General features: G+C 41.3%; 1 protein-coding gene across 1 annotated transcript; it reads left to right on the top strand.

The window, feature by feature from the left end:
• Window positions 1-294: 294 nt before the first annotated feature.
• On the top strand, window positions 295-15744 carry LOC141983925 (cell surface glycoprotein CD200 receptor 2-like). Its single transcript, XM_074946885.1, has 6 exons — window positions 295-591; window positions 3034-3093; window positions 5177-5491; window positions 7586-7834; window positions 12201-12302; window positions 14402-15744. The coding sequence occupies exons 1-6, from the start codon at window positions 417-419 to the stop codon at window positions 14446-14448; spliced, it is 948 nt and encodes a 315-aa protein (XP_074802986.1). The 5' UTR covers window positions 295-416; the 3' UTR covers window positions 14449-15744.
• Window positions 15745-17599: the final 1855 nt, after the last annotated feature.

Genomic DNA, 17599 nt, shown 5'->3' with positions numbered 1-17599 from the left:
TCAATTTAGTAATCTACCTGCGCTACCATTTAAACACTTATATAATCCAGCAAGTTAACTAGCCCAGCGTGTTTTTCTAATTCCATAACAGCTAAAGAAATATTGATAAATAAAAACATTTGGGTTTCAGTGCAATTATTATATTCTCCATTACATATTATTAAAACTTACACCTTGTTATTGTCCCTATACTCCCTGCTCTAAGATAAACAGCTAGAGATAAAGAGGGCAGAATTTCATAGTGTAATGTTCCTTTGTTCTTTTTTTCAGGTGATGTAACCGTTAATTGTACAGTTGAAGTTCAAGTTCCAAGAAATTACCAATATCAGAGCAAACCTGGGGACTCCCTGAGTATAGAGTGTCCAGTAAAGTACTGCACAGAAAAGCCAGCCATAAAGTGGTGCTTGATACAGGGGATGAGGTGCCTACTTCTGAAAGATGGGCCAACAAGACGCTCAGTGTGGAGAGAGGGGAATGTGGCTGTTCTGAACTTTATGTCGATTCATCAGAGTAACAGTGGATTGTATCGTTGCCGAGCTGTTGTGGGCAGCCTGAGCCATGAGAGCCATGCAATAAGAGTTATTGTTAGAGGTGAGTTTGGTATCAGGATCACGTATGCTCCTGCATATTAAATACAGATCTGCTTTTGGATGCTGTTTAATGCATCCCAGGGGGATAAAAATGGTGAAGGATGTTCTACTGAAGTATGAAATCTGCACTCATCACTATCCCAGCGCCTTACAAATACACATTGGTCCCGACCCGAGAAAGGTTTGGAATTCTTTCGTCTCTTTTAATCTGTATTCAGTTCGAGTGGCTAACGCAACTTGCTCTGTCTATGTTAGGGTTTTAAAGCAGGTTTGCTATCACATTTTACAAATGAACCTTTTTATTTAGCATGGATAAACCTGGATTGGGTCAGGCTCCCTTCAAAACCTGTCAGTGTTATTTTAGCTCCGTGTCCCTGCCTCGGGGTTGACTATGCTGCCTTTTGAAGGGTCCCAGATGCTACTGGGTTGGAGATTGGGAGACCAGGCCTGAAAATTAAACCCAGATCTTTCTCATGACAGCCCGAGCATTAGTCATAGGGACAGCGCTATGGCATTAAAAACAGCAGTGTAGACATGCCTGCTCAGGCTCTGAAGCCTGGGAAGGGGATTTGGCTTCAGAGCCTGAGCTGCAATGTATACACAGTTGTTTTTAGCACAGTAGTGTGAGCCTGAGTCTGTAGACCCGAGCTCTGAGACTTGCTGCCGCAGGTTTTAAAACGAAGTATAGATGCACCCTGTCGCACCAGGCACCAGAACCGAGAATTGGAATTCTTGCACCTCATTCAGGACACAAGATGTACTGTGCTTTGTAGATGAAACTCAGTTGTGTAGTGAAGGAGGCAGGGGACTGCAGAGAGAATGAATGGTCTGGTGGTTAATGCAGCTGAATGCTGCCCTGGAGAAATGGATTCTATCCCTGCATCTGCCAAAGTTCCTGTACAATGCTAGTCAAGTCACTTAAACCACACTTTTCATGGGTGGCCACTAACTGTGTGTTCCTCATTTTTGGGTGCCCAGCTTGAGACCCTGATTTGCAGAAGTGTTGCTGAGTGCCCACAGCCACAACTGAAGTCAATGGGTTTTCAGTGAACAAAGTCCTATATGATGCTAAGAACTCTGAAATCTGGTCCTAAGCATCTCAAATTGGGCACCCAAAATAGTGTATACTTTTCACCTTAATCTCTCTGTGCTTCAGATGTCTCATCTGTAAAATGTGAAAATAAATTAATGAGTGTTTGTGAAGCACTCCAATACTACAGTGATGAGCACCTTAGAAAAGCCCATCAGGAAATGACTAATTCTGTGTTCAGAGCAGGGTCTGAATAGTGAGCAGTAAATAAGTTGTGTGGCTACACACTGAACAATGAGGATAAAACAAAATATAGAATAGATGATCATTCAGTAAGCATTGTCCATCCTGTGCACTGAATGAGGCAGGGGCCCTGTGGCCAGATTCTTCCCTGTGTATTTTATCTGTCCTGTACTTGTCTGCCTTTCTTCTCTGTTCTTTTTACCTTCTCATCTCTCTCTCTCTCTTCCCCCTCCCTCTTCCACCTTTTTGTCCCCCCCCGCATTTGTTTTCTTATTCCCCCTCTCAGTTCCTCGGGCAGCAACAGAAGGCTACAGACTGCTTCAAGGAGGGGCATCCATTAATGGCTTCATGAGTCTAGAGAGACACGTTCTTGTAGCTTAAGCAGAGTGCCAGATTTTGTGGCCTTGTCCCTGTGAGCTGCTCCCATGGCCACCTGCATTAGGGGCCACTATAGGAGAAAGGAGAGGAAGTGGGTGATTTCCAAGGAGCCACCTCCTGCGTTACTCACAACCACAATCGCACAATGGGGAAGAGAAAATTTGATGTGATGGAACTTGTTCCACCACCCACTGGCGTGAATTCCTCACAAACCACTAAGCCTTGAAAACATTACAGGTGCTGAAACTTCTTAAAATTACAAGAAAGAAAATTAAAATAAACAATAAAGGCAGTGCCTGGAAGAAAGAAAGTATTATCCCCATTTTACAGATGGGGCATTGAGGCAGAGATATTGATTTGCCCAAGACCACACAGGAAGTCTGTAGCAGAGTCACAAATTAAATTCAGATCTTCTGAGTTCCAGTCCAGTGCCTTAATTGCAAGACTACCCATTTCTGTGGGATGGGACATGGGGAATTGACCACAAGTAAAAACAAATTAACAGGTGACTGTCAGTCTTCTCTTCTCCCATCCTACATGTCACCCTCCTTTCCTCTCAGGAACACGGCCATTTCCTATGTTGTTGTCTTTCTAAATGTGTCTACTCTGGGGAGCGTTCAGCTGAGAAGGATAGGCACAAGAGCTGCCATACACCTTTCCCTTTCCTTCCTGGTAGGTAAAGTCATAATGCCAACTGTTCCTGAACTACTGTCGCACAGGACAGGATGCGCGGAAGACCAGGATAAACTGATTTACCAATAAGTCACGCTCTGTTATTTTTTTATTTTTCAGAAACCACTGACTTCATTCCCATGACTCGTGAGCCCCAGGTCCTGCCGGACAACCTGGCTGGTAAGTGCCTCACCAGGTCCTGCAGCATCGCCTTGTGCTGGGCCACTGAGCATGGGATGCCCCCCATGGGCCTTATGCCCCCCAAGTGGTCCCTGGATCTCCCACCCCAGCCTTGTGGTCTTCCTGCCTCCCCTGTCCTTTGGGGCTGGTATCCAGAGCCCTCTCCAGCCCCCTCCCTCCTTCCCCAACTGACCTCTTTCCCTCCTCAGGCTGCCTCTAGTCACCTGCTTCTGCCACATCCCAGCCTCCTCACACCTCCCCAGGGCTGCTGTCTCAAGTCTCTTTGGTCCCCCCACTACCCGGAGCCTCCTTTCTGCCCTTCTGCTATCCCAGTCCCCAAAGGTGAATAGTACCACTAGCTGGATCATAGTCCAATAGATTCATCTCCTGGCTCTGAGCTCAAAAGTACTCATATACTCACACCCTGCTTTGCTGCCCAGATCCCAGTCCATACCCATTCCTCTTCTCCTGCCCTCCCCTGACCTCCCATCTCTGCTACTTGGCTCAATTGGGGGCACGGAGGAACGTTTGGGGATGGGGTGAGTGGCAATTCCGGGCAACTTGGTCCAGCTCTGTGCATCCAGTTTTCAGTTTAGGGAAATATGGTCATCCTACGCAGGGAGGAGCGGAGGGATTGTGTAAGTGCAGTTGCTCCCTGGGTTGCACTGGGCCCAGTGAAGGCAGGAAGAGCTAGAGGAAGACACTAGAGGTATCAAAACCCACTCTGTAATTTTACATATTGTGTCAGATGTTTCCACTAAATAACGGAATCCACAAAGTAAAATTTTAGTGCTACGTGTGCAGAGCTTCTAGTAGAACTGGGTGGGCTGCTGAGACGAAAATAAAAACTGACTGGAACCCTGGCTCAAACCAAACAAAACCAAACCTCTTCTGAAGTTTGAAAAATTCACTTCTTTATCCCTTTTCAGCTTTGGTTTCCTACGCATTTCCTTGTTCTCGCTGGAACTAGAAGTGATAGTACTGAAGTATTGCCAGAGGGCTTGAGTACTAAAATGCTGGGGTTGGGGTAGGATGTTTGTTTTGTTTTTTGTTATATCTCTGGCAATCCAAACACACAGAAAGTACTGGAAATCTCAAGAAAAATTCAGTCCTCATAAGATTTCCAGCCCAGTCTTGCCCAGGGGCCAAATTCAGTGGGAATTGTACCTGCTTAAGATGGGGCTTCATTTAATGCATGTAATTCATCTAGATCAAATAAGTTGGGGTGTTTATCTGAAATTGTCCAAATGTTGGGGTGTGTGTTGGAAATTCTGAACATTTTAGAGGTTTACTTGTCACAAATTCCTTCACAGTGGTGCCACCCTGCAACAGCATGAAGTAAACTAGTTATATGATCACTTTGATACCTGCTAGAATGAGGGAATGACAGGTTACTGTCTCTTACCATCCTGGTTCTTATGGCAGCTTTGAAATGGCTTTTTTGGATGAGAATTTTCTAACTTTTCAACATAACTCTTTATTTAGTCTTTTATGAGAGCTTTGCCTTTTGAACTACCACATCATGGAGATCTTTGACTGAGGAGAGTTAGGTGGGACTCCCTTCAGAGCCTAGCAGTGTTATTCCTATTTTGATGTTCCTTAACTCTGGGGTGATCGTGCTACCTCTGAAGTGCTCTCAGATCCTGCTGGCTTTGATCAAGGGAGATCAAGCCTGGAAATTAAAACTCAATCTTTTGGGTGAAAGCCCAGAGAAATGATGTCATGGTCACCAGGCTGGCCATGATAAAATTACTGAGCAGGAGGGAAGGGAGAATACAAATCAGGCTTCATCCCAATAAAGGTCATTTAATGGTGGTTATAGCCTGGCACAAAAAGAGGCTATGGGTCTGCGGAGAGATAAATCTTGTTGATTGGTATCTTTGTCCCACGCCTCACACAATTAGCTATTTAAAGCTGTGCACCGATAATACCCCCAAATGGACCTGGGATCTACTTCATGGGAAGGTTTCCATGGAGTACAAGAGCAGAAACATTAATCCAAGGGGAATTCAGAATTTGCTCGTCTGTAATCGCATCCTAAGTGACACTTTTCATTTTTCTTCCCTTCTTGTATCCTCTCCAGATAATGTCGTGGTGTCTTCAGTGACTGGTTACAGGGCTGTGCTGAGTTGCTCTAATATGTCACTAGTGAACCTTATCTCAGCAGTATGGAAGATAAGACTAAGGGATGGAGCTTGCTGTTTGTTAGCATACAGGGCTGATTTAAATAAAACTGTCAGAACAAATTGCAGTGAGAGGATGGACTGGGCAGCTCGACCTGATCATGACCCCACCCTTCAGATTCACCCTGTGAGACTCTCTGATGAAGGATATTACATGTGTGAAATTGCAAACATTGATGGAAGTCTCCATCAGAACTACACTCTGAGTGTGTTAGGTAAGAAACACCTTGTGTCACATTCCCACCCAGTGGAGTGCAGCCCGGAACTACAGCATGTAATGGGCAGGGGGCAACTGATGTGTCACTTCCCATGGGCTTGAGTGGAAAAATCAGGCAAAATTCCAGGGTTGGTGGGACCCAGGCAGGGAGGGAAGGAACAGCCTCCTTGCTCCTCCTGCTGCCACCTCAGCTTCATCCCCATCCCAGCCAGACCAGAGGTGGGTGGGGACACTCCCACTCTCTGGTGCTTTCTATACCTGGCCAGCAGCTTCAGTCTCCTCAGTCAGAGACCTGTAGGGATACTCTGGGCTGCCTCTATGTTTGTGGCCATTCTATTCAGGATGTATATGATCACTCTCCCTTCCATCTTGGACTCTACCCATAGAGATGCAGCCTCGTGCATAGTTCCCCACCCCACCCATGGCTATAGACTTGGAGGTCGGACCACAGTAACACCGGGCAATGCCCTGACAGCTCTCCATGACCGGGGGTGTCTGTGAGCTATAACCAGGGAGCATCAGCCACAGCTACATCCCTACATGTGCCCCAGCGTTGCCAACTCTTGCAACTTGACCACAAGTCCCATGGTTTTGCCTTCGGCTGCAAGAGCTCTCATGATGATGTGAAAAGCTCCTGCCCTCACATGATTTTGGAGCTGGTGCCCTTTCTCACTTCCTTTCCACTTCCAGCAGCTACATGTTTCCTGATTCCTCCCTCGATGCTCCCAGCAGCCACCTGCTTTCCTCTTCCCCAGCCCCAGTAGGTAGCTGCTTCCCTTCGTCTCTCCCTCTCTCCAGCTTTCTGAAGCTCCTGCTCACCCGTCCTCATCACTCCTTGGCTCAAATGGGGAAGTGAAGTTTTGTGCAGCCACATTGGAGATTGTCTCACTAATAACAGCACCAATGTACCTCACGTGGTCCCTCCAGCTCCCAAAGCAGCAGCAGGGGACATTAATGAGTTTTTCACACTAGTGAGAAATGCCACATCTAGAGCTGCACAGACTTTGGCGGCTATGGGAACAGGTACCTGCCATGGCCTGGGAGGCCGAGAGCTAGGGACAGGGACTTGCAGACACTCAGTGCAAAATGGCATAAAGGTGACTGTGTGGGAACAGCTCTTGCAAGTGTTCCTGTAGCCAAGGGCAAAATCATCTTTGAACACATTCACAAGAGCCAGCGGTACTGTGTTTGTCTCACACACATTGGAGGTGGGCAGAGGACAGACTAAAATCAGAAGAGAGACTAAAAAACATGATTTAATCTTTTTAAAGAATCTCATGATTTGTATGCCGGTCTCATGATTTGGGTTCTGACTCAGAATTTTTGAACTCTTGGAATTGGCGATACTGCATACCCCAGCCATTGAACAGCACATTGGCAGTCCCAGCTCTTCCCCTGACTACTGTTAACCCTTATTACCCAAGGACTGACACCCTTACCTTAGGGAAGGCAACTGTCATTCACCCAAGAGCTGGGACTAGAACCACAGTTCTTTAAATGACAGACCCAGTACTAAAGCGAGTTGCTTTATTGTATTCTCTAAAACCACTAGCTCATACTCTGCTTCCAGAGCCAGAAATAGAAACCAGGAATCCTGATGCCCAGCATTCCTGGGCTGTCTCATAAATAGTTGTGTAATCAACTGCCAAAGTATATGCCATGTCTTCCTTTATAGGCTGAAATTCTAAACATTTTGTTTGGCCTCAACAAAATTCTGTTGTTTTTTTCATTCAAGTGAGGAAGAACTGAAAAAAATCAGTTTTGGTTTGAAACTAACAATATATTTTGGTTCTGATTTTTTTTGGTTTGGCCACCAAACTCAAAAATGAAACCATTTGCTCAGGATATATCTCATCCATATGGAACTCCTGAGGTTTCCACTCATCCCTTCCTACAAGCACTGCCTATATTCCTGGCCCTGTGGTTCTCTAAGGGATCTATAATCTAAACATATCATTTAATGTAATAACTACTGTCTCCCTCAATCCCATCCCTTTCTGTCATGATTTACCACCCTATATGTCAAGAGAAAGGGTTTTATCCAAGTACAGAAAACTGACTTGAAAAAATTGCCTCTTATGCTCCCATATAGTCCCTCCGGAGGTGACTCTGACCCTTGACATCAGTGGGACTCCTTTGTGCAAAGCTTCTGCAGGGAAACCAGCTGCACAGATCTCCTGGCTCCCAGCTGGAGACCATAGCACTGAACATGAAATTCATACCAATGGGACAGTGACTGTTCTCAGTACATACAGGGTCAACAACCTCAGTAAGAGGAAAAGTATCTGCTTTGTCTCACATCTAACTGGGAACAAGAGCCAGTCCATTAAACTCCCATCAGGTGAGTATTTTTAATATAATTCATTTTCACTTTTAGTGGGTAACTCAGTTAACTCTGTTTTTAAAGTCAGAGAAGTGCCTTCCTCTTGTATGGTGAGTAGTATTCAACATATTGATTGATAATGATCTTTAAAACAATCCCATACACGTTTTCAGTCCTGGCTACTTGTGAAAGCATCTCTCTTCCCATGCACCAGAGTGGCAGTTGAGAGCAGCTGTTACACTAAATGAGAGTGTATGTCTACACTGTAATTATGAGGCATGATTACAGTTCATTTAGACATACCTGCCTAAAACTCTAGGTAATGACTTGGCAGGCTAGCCTGTTCTGCTATGGCACCCAAGCTAGCTAGATTAAATCTAGCTCGGGTATGTCTACAGGGGCTACAGTGACTGCAGAGTAGACATACCCAAAGAGTCTCTAGCTCTGAATGTCTAAAGGCTGCTGGCAGGGTGTGCTCCCTGGAGAGCCTTGAATTCTGGAGCTCATTTCCCCATCTGTCCATTAGAGCTAAGGTCTGTTAACCTTCAAGGCACCTACACAAGCTTTTGGATAAGTGATGGAGAGGGATTTTGTATTCTTTAAATTGGTGCCTCTGGCCAGAGACAACAGCAAAAGGACACATGAAAAATAGAAATAATAAAAAAAAAATTCAGTGAGAATGGTGGGATTATGTATGGGAATTTCCAGGGAATTCAGAGACTCACTGTTCTGACATCTCGAAAACACCTATTTGGAGGGAAAAGATCTATAGAAATATTCTGGGGTCACTTCCCTGCTCTGGTACATCTGATTTACTGGAGAGTAACTAAATTGATTTCAATGTAGTTACACTGGACAATCAAACCTGCTATAGCAGCTCTAAAGAAAAAGTGATATATTTTTTAAAATCCCTTTCTTAGAACTCTACAGAGTTTCCATAAACTTTTTGATAGAGCTTCAACCAAATATTCTGTAACAATAATAAGATCTTCCCTTGGCTTTTGAGCCTTCAGCAGCAGAAACAATTTGCCTACAATTGATTTAACCGAGTATCCAGAGGTCCATAGCATCTACGTGGGTCACCAAATGCATTTTCAAGAAGCGCTCAGCGTTGCTCTAACTCTGCACCCATTGAAGTCAATGGGACTGTCACCACTGATTTCAGTGGAAACCACGTGGGCCAATGCCGAGCACTTTTGAAAATCCCACCCTTGGTGTCCAAGCATTAAAAATTCACAACTACATGGAAATTTTTTAAGGGAGCTTTGGTTACTCTGATACTCTGAGACCGAGTGGACTCAGTATTGCGTTAGTATATTTTGTGTGTATGTTTGCCCTCCTCAAGCTACATTGTTAGTAGCTCACTTGCCAAACTACAAAACAAATGGGAATCAGACTTCATTCTTCACTCCAGTTATTGCGTGCCAAGAACTACACTGATGCAACAGCGAGATCTCGACGATGCAAAAGTCATGTGATTTCAGAATTAAGGCTGACAGCAAATTTGCAGAGAAACCAGATGTGTGTAGTTGGGACTGAGGTACAGAATGTTTGAGTGAAGAAGAGTGGAGGTGCAGCCGTGTATGTATAGATGGGGTTCTGGTTACTCTGTTTTTTAGTAGCAGCTGGCTAGACCTTGAATATCTGAGGAGGCCAATGAAGATTTATTTGCACTGTATCTTGTCATCTGTTGACAGCAAAAATATATCATGTATTATACCATGACATCAGCCACTGCTGACCGCAAAATATGTCTTCACTAGGGTTGTTGATTAATCGCAGTTAACTCATACGATTAACTCAAAAAAAATTAATTACAATTAAAAAAATTAATCATGATTAATTACTGTTTTAATCACATTGTTAAACAATAGAATCCCAATTGGAATGTATTAAATATTTTTGATGTTTTTCTACATTTTCAAATATAATGATTTCTATTACAACAAAGTGTACAGTGCTTAATATTATTTTTATTACAAATATTTGCACTGTAAAAATGATAAACAAAAGAGATAGTATTTTGCAATTCACCTCATACAATTACTGTAGGGCAATCTCTTTATCGCGAAAGTGTAACTTACATATGTAGATTTTTTGTTGTTATATAACTGCACTCAAAAACAAAACAATGTAAAACTTTAGAGCCTAAAGTCCACTCAGCCTTACTTCTTGTTCAGCCAATCGCTAAGACAAACAGGTTTGTTTACATTTATGGGAGATACTGCTGCCTGCTTCTTATTTACATTGTCACCTGAAAGTGAGAACAGGTGTTTGCATGGCACTTTTGTAGCCGGCATTGCAAGGTATTTACGTGCCAGATATGCTAAACATTCGTATGCCCCTTCCTGCTTTGGCCACCATTCCATGCTGATGATACTCGTTAAAAAAATAATGCGTTAATTAAATTTGTGACTGAACTCTTTGGGGGAGAATTGTACATCCCCTGCTCTGTTTTACCCTCATTCTGCCATATATTTCATGTTATAGCAGTCTCAGATGACGACCCAGCACATGTTGTTTGTTTTAAGAACACTTTCACTCCAGATTTGACAAAACACAAAGAAGGTACCAATGTGAGATTTCTAAAGATAGTTACGGCACTCGACCCAAGGTTTAAGAATCTGAAGTTCCTTCCAAAATCTGAGCGGGATGAGGTGTGGAGCACGCTTTCAGAAGTCTTAAAAGAACAACACTCCGATGAGGAAACTACAGAACCCGAACCACCAAAAAAGAAAATCAATCTTCTGCTGGTGTCATCTGACACAGATAATGAAAATGAACATGGGTTGTTGGTCCGCTCTACTTTGGATCATTATCGAGCAGAACCCATCATCAGCTTGGACGCATGACCTCTGGAATGGTGGTTGAAGCATGAAGGGACATATGAATCTTTAGTGCATCTGGCACATATATATTTTGCGATGCCGACTACAACAGTGACATGTGAACACCTGTTCTCACTTTCAGGTGACATTGTAAACAAGAAGAGGGCAGCATTCTCTCCTGCAAATTGTAACCAAACTTATTTGTCTAAGTGATTGGCTGAAGTAGGACTGAGTGGACTTGTAGGCTCTAAAGCTTTAGGTTGTTTTGTTTTTGAATGCAGTTTTTTTTGTACATAATTCTACATTTGTAAGTTCAATTTTCATGATAAAGAGATTGAACTATAGTACTTGTACGAGGAGAATTGAAAAATATTATTTCTTTTTATACAGTTAAATATTTGTAATAAAAAATAAATATAAAGTGAGCACTGTACACTTTGTATTCTATGTTGTAATTGAAATCTATATATTTGAAAATATAGAAAACATCCAAAAATATTGAAGTAAATGGTATTCTATTATTGTTTAATCATGCGATTAATAACAATTAATTGTTTAGTTGCTTGACAGCCCTAGTCTGCACTATATAAAAACCCACTGTATTAACTCTTCTAACTAGAAATCACTCTCATGGCCAACATCCTGAGAGTTTCACTTACCCACTCATTACTCATCTCTCACTTTTTCACCAAACAGTCACTCTTAGCTAAGCTACTACCCCTCTCACTCACCAATGTACCACTCCACAGTACTGTCTACCAGGACTTACGTTCCTTACTTTTGTGAAATATTATTAAGTACTAATAGCTGCCAGCCTGGGCAAAGGGAACAGCTGCGACCTTATGTTCTCCTGATCTTGAAAAAAAAAGAAATTATTGTTCTTTTGTATTGTTCCTGGTTTGCTTTCTCTTTTCTTTCTCTGGCCCATTTTTTCCCCTTGGAGATTCTTCCATGGCTGCACCTTCATGGATCCAGAGAACTGAAATTTGTATGCACATTGCTGATCTGGCCGCAGTATACCTCTAGCTTGCAGTACACCTATAATCTACTAAAATACACATGTTGCTACACAACATGTATCATCACTGGGTTCAGTAAGACAGAGATCTAATAGTGTTTTAATAAAAAGCCTGTTCATTAATGGAAAATAATAGTAGTCACCATAGGAAATGCTGCTACAAGAAGAAAATATGTTGCTGTTCATGGTGTTTTATGTAGCATACGCATACCTATGGATGGAGATAGGAATTAACAGACAGTGAGCCTGTCCATGCCTCTAAAGTGACTCCCTTCCTTAAGCCACCTTTCTATGACTTTCGTCAATTAAAATCACCCCAGAAATGTGTCCTTGTCCGCCTAAACTCTCTGTATCATGTGTGCACACCCACTTTTCAATTGGTTAATGTAGAGATCAGGTGGATCATCTACCCATTTTATCCTGAATATCCTCTAGTCAGAGGATTTGTGACTTGATTGAGACACCATCTACCAGTGACACCACCTGTGGATTTTCTCTCCTACACTGTAACTATTAATATCTTTCTCTATCTTCCTAGAGCATGAGGGATTTTCCCTTCTACTTCACTATCTCCTGACAGGCAGCACCATTTCCTGTGTCGTCATTGTGACTATTTTATACTGTACTTTACAACACAGAGGTAAGTCACTTGGAGCTTAGTCAGTGACTCCTGTCAAGCAAAAGACAACACTCTAATACCCATATGACAGGTAAGGGGAGTGGAGGAAAACACTTAGGTGCTTGGTCAAATTGTCTCTTTGTGCAGACGGTGGGACATAGCTAGGCCCCGCAATGGAAAGCCAGCAGAAACAGGGTATTAGTTAATTTAGTTGTAGACCAAACATTTTAAAAATTATATTAAAATCCTACCAAATATTCCCTTTTCTCTTTGCCTGAATAAGTTTCAGAGCTATGGGACATCTCCCTGACCCCTTTGTTTTGAAGGCAGGAAAGGTAAACCTCTAACCTCCACTGATAAAATACTGTTGCTTTAAAGTTATACTACCTGACACATTGCTGAGAATGAATACAAAGTTTTATTCCTGATGGGCCATATTTTCCTTTCACCCTGGCCTTACACCAATGTAATTCTATTGACTTCAATGCAATTACTTCTGAAAGGACAATAACAGTAGTCACTGATATTCCATTTGGCATCCAATGTCATTTAGTTGAGAGTCTGAAACAGGAAGATTTTAGGAGTAAACTGTAACCATTACATACTATTGACATTTCATTAGTATTTCTGTTGGGCAGAGATCAGAGAGCATTAAATTTCATTCCCACATTCTGAAGAAGGTTGGCTTTAGAAAAGAGTGGATAAAAATAAATTTTAAAAATGTAAAAAAAATCTGATTTTGATTTAAATCAGATTATTTTATTTAAATTAGGTTTATTTTTAAAAGAAAAATGTATTTATTTCAAATTATGACAACCTATGTTTTAGCCTAAATTTACTATAATCTATCAAAATCATTTAAATGAAATTAAAAAAAATTAAGCAGTACGTGTTTGCTGATGAAATTTTAAAGAAAGTCAAACCATTGAACTGGTGGAAATCGCTGGCTAAGCACCTGGAACTAGACTTTGCTGAAGTGCTAAACCAGCTTTTGACAGCAGTAGCCTCCTCTGCAGGTGCAGAGAGAATATTTTCTTCATTTCAGTTTATTCAACTATTCAGTTCAGTGACTAATTCACTCAAAGTTGAGAAACCGATTCAAGTTGAAAAAGCAGGGAAGTTTGTTCTCCTCTTCCTATTTATGAATAAAAATGAGGTGTGGGGATGAGATCTGCTAGTTCTAAAACCTTGAAGGACATGGTGACCTGAAACAGGCCGTTCAATTCACTAACTACAGATATTTCCTTTGTTTAATAAATCAGTTAGTTTTAAATGTTAAACAAGTTTGATGAACTTACTTCCCCTTATGTAGCCAGCATATTTAAGGTAGTTTTATTTAACTAATAAATAAAACAAGTTTTAAATTATGTTTTTGCACATTTTTAAATGAATTGCAATTTCCATCAGAATGCAGCTTGACAGTAATCATGAGTGTAAAACTAATCTAGTAAATAAGAAAATCATCATTCACTATTTTCTAACATAATAAAAATGTAAAAATTAAGAATCTAAAATAAAAGTATGTTGAACTATACAATTACTTATATAAATGTGTGTAGACATAGCTATCTTCCTGGTTAGCAAAAAATAGTACCATATTAAGTATAAAGACCATATTTACTTGCAAATCAACATGTTTTAATGGTTACCACCCAATGACAATCAATCTTTCATTAGGAAAATAACTAAAAAGTAATAATGCAAAAAAACAATTAAAATGTATTATTTAAATAAAGGTTATCAGCTTGCCGATTTCAATTGTGATTAAAATCAGTGATTTACTGATTTTCACTTTGATTTAAATCACTCCACTCTGCTTTAGATTTTCTGTTTTGGTGGATTTAGATATGTATTTTTTAAACTTTTATTATTCTCTCCATTTCAATGTTACCCCAGTTCCTGGTGGGGTGATGTAAAATTGCTGGCTTAATCTCTTTCTGTTTGGGTGATGCATGCTTCCCAATCAGATCCCTGACTAAAAAGATAATTGTCCCTGGAAACCCCGGTTCTGCCTCCTATTGGAAGAATTTACAGGGACTAGTTAGGTGGATTGTAAAGATGTGTTGTCCTCTGTGGAATATCCAAGGGTACTGATCTTGGGTCTGGTTTATATCAAACAGAGAGTGTGCCACACTCAAAGGGGAAGAGTGGATCTGAGATTGTATGAACGTCCCATCCAGGCAGGTCCTGACTTTTGTAGTTATTTACATGGATGAAGTATATACCATAGCTCCATCCCAGCCTACTTCTGCCATCTGACTTCTAGTAAGGTGAAGAAGGAGCCACGTCCAGCTTCCTCCACAGGGGAAAAAGAGGAGCCAATTCCTCTACCATCTCCTTCTCCTATTCCAGGAGATGCTGGTGTACCTTACACACCCTCTTCTGTTCCCTCCTGAAGAGGACTGATTCTCCTTCTGGAGTGGAGGGAGGCAAACACCTCTAGTGGTGCCTTTTTATTTTCCACCTTCCACCCTAATAGTACAGACTGTGGGTGTAAGAGGGACCGAGAGCTACAGCATGAGATGTAATCTTTAATGGTCCCAGGTTACTGGATGCTTCTTGAATCAAAACATAGAGACTCAATGGTGAGGTAACTAGATCTAGTTGAATTATGTTTTGAATAATTCATCTGATAAATGTAGCCCTTTTTTTCTGCTCATGAATGATCTATAAACAGGTAATTTTTTTAAATAATTTTGTTGTACAATGCACAGATTTTAAGCAGAAAATGTAAATTAGGGATTGCTTGCAAACCTGTCAGCATGAATATTAGCTATTAAATTTGCTATTCATGTAGTATGGTCACCTAAGTCACATGATATTGTTTCTGTTCTCTGACTGGATGAACTAAGCTTTTATAAACAAGAGGATTTCCTTTTTCTGATCTTGAATTACTGCCATGGATAGTTATTACAAAGTCATTTCCTACACATAATTGTTAAACAGACCTCTTGTATGAGTGGTGGTGGTCGGGGAAGAGTATTTCCAAATGGCTCTGAGAGCACATCAAGTGTGTATATTTATTCACACATTCATTCATAAATATTCATTCACACAAGTATTCACAAATCTTTAGCTTGCTGTGAAAATTCTTGGGAAGAAAACCTGACTTTTTCAAATGTTTGGAAATATATAGTAAAGGGGTTGCAAATGCCAGGGAAGTGAATCAGAGTGTTTTATGTAGAAGAACATGCAAATTTTTTGCTATATTTGCTCAGAAGTAACTTTATGGGACATATGTGTATTACATGCATAACCACACTTCTGATTTGACTCCTAAATCTTGTCTTGATCCAAAATTGTGGTTAAAGATCAAGATCAGTTTGAGCATACATGATGTTTCCTACTAATATAAGTAAAATATACAGTAAAATAGGCGCAGGACTAGTATAAGAAGAGATTTGGGCTTTCTTTAATCATTTAACCAAACTTTACTAATTATTGTACCTTTTTTTTTTTATAGAAACAGAGCTCAAAACATTTACGAAGCATTTTCACTTAAATGAGCTATAAAATATATAAAAGTGTAAATTAAACTTACAGGCTAAATTTACAGCATGCCATTAAAACACCTTGTGCTGATGGGATAACTCTTCTGATCTCTGGGCATTTCATTTTCAGTCCTCGAGCTCTCTTGACAGGCAGCTTCTGCTTCTGTGCTAACAAAGCTAAGTGATGTTTGGATTTGTTTTGTGCTGACAGCATCCACAGTCATATGTTAAGTCCAACCGATGACGATGTCCAGTGTCTGTGGCAGACTTGGATATGCCTTCACTGCAAGTGAAGGTGTGATTGTAACACAGGTAGGCTTACCCACACTAGCTTTAATCTAGCTAGCACAGGTAATAATAGCAGTGACGATATGGCAGCAGGGGCTAGCAACCCAAGTACGCACCCAGGTCCCTGGCGGGCTTGTATTTGGGTGGCTAGCCCATGCTGAAGTCCATACCATCACATCTTCACTACTGTTATTCCCCATGCTAACTAGATTAAAGCTAGCACAGGTATGCCTACCCACACTATAAACACACCTTTGCTTTGCCATGAAGACATACCCTATGTGTACGCACTGGCATATGTGTGTGAGGGAGATACTGTGGGCCAAACACTGCAATATTTTCTAACTGATATTTGCATCTGTTGAGTGATTAAAACCCACATTTGTGATCGCCCACATGAATGAGCACTCCTGTATGTACACATCTGGTTTGCATGCACTCGTTCCCGTTTGTATGTGGGGTGTGTGGCACAATTCAGGGAGCCAATTCTTGAAAATTTAGACCTATATGTTTTGCTGTTTGTTCGATCTGTACAAAATAAACAAATGAGGAGAACTAGAATTTGGCATGAACTACGTCAGTGCAATGTTAGTGCTGCTTTGTTAATCACACAAGTCAGGAAATTCAGAGTTTTGGACAGAATTAGAGTTTACACAGCAACTTTAACTTTGAATGTCCTGCCTCTTGTGCAATCAAAATCCCAGCCTTAGTGTTTCATTAACATCGTGTTTTCTTGAAGAAAAAGAGTCGGACCTGAATGTAGAAATGAAAATGACACCTGAGGGGTCTGAATGGAAATGACATCTCGGTCTTCAATTTCTGTCTGGGTATTTTCAGGCACCTACACCACTGTGGTATGAGAGCACTAACACTTAGACTCATGGTGTCCATTATTCACCATCTTTGTCTAGTCTCAGCAACTCTCTTTAATGATTTACTTTGTTGATTTTAATGAGGCTACTTGTGGTATAAGAAACTACTCAATGTGAAGAAAGGGGGCAGAATCTGGCCCTTTACAAACTGCTGCACAAATGAGAAGTAGAAAAGCTAAGGGTTATTATATTGGAAAGAGAAGGAACAGTGTTACCCTGAGTAAAAAGCATCCTTTTGAACTGTCCGAAAATCTTTGAAGACATGGCATTGTATGAGGGCTCTTGAGACAGGGCATTGACTCATATACTGAGTCACAGTCTCAGGAGGAAGCAGCTCCTACAACCATATATCTCAGACATGGTTTGGTGAACAAGAAAGTGCTGCTGGACCTGAGCTTTGCAGGTACCAATGCATCCTGCATTGGCATGATCACAATCCAGCTGGTGCTATCTCTCCACCCTTGCAACTTTTACACTCATTATTCTCAGTTTTCACCTGTCTGTTTTAACTAATATTTACCTGTTAAAAAAAAAAAAAAAAAGTCTGTTCCTTTTCCCCCCTCTGTTTTTCAGACAGGAAATAACATGAGCCTGAACCTCATGGTTGCGCCAGATAACACCAGTGTGCACTCTTCAGGCATGTCGGGGGTCTTGCATGATAACCAGT

This window comes from Natator depressus, chromosome 1 (assembly GCF_965152275.1).
Source record: "Natator depressus isolate rNatDep1 chromosome 1, rNatDep2.hap1, whole genome shotgun sequence".
NCBI lineage: Eukaryota > Metazoa > Chordata > Testudines > Cheloniidae > Natator > Natator depressus.
This window is presented reverse-complemented; position numbering and strand designations above follow the sequence as displayed.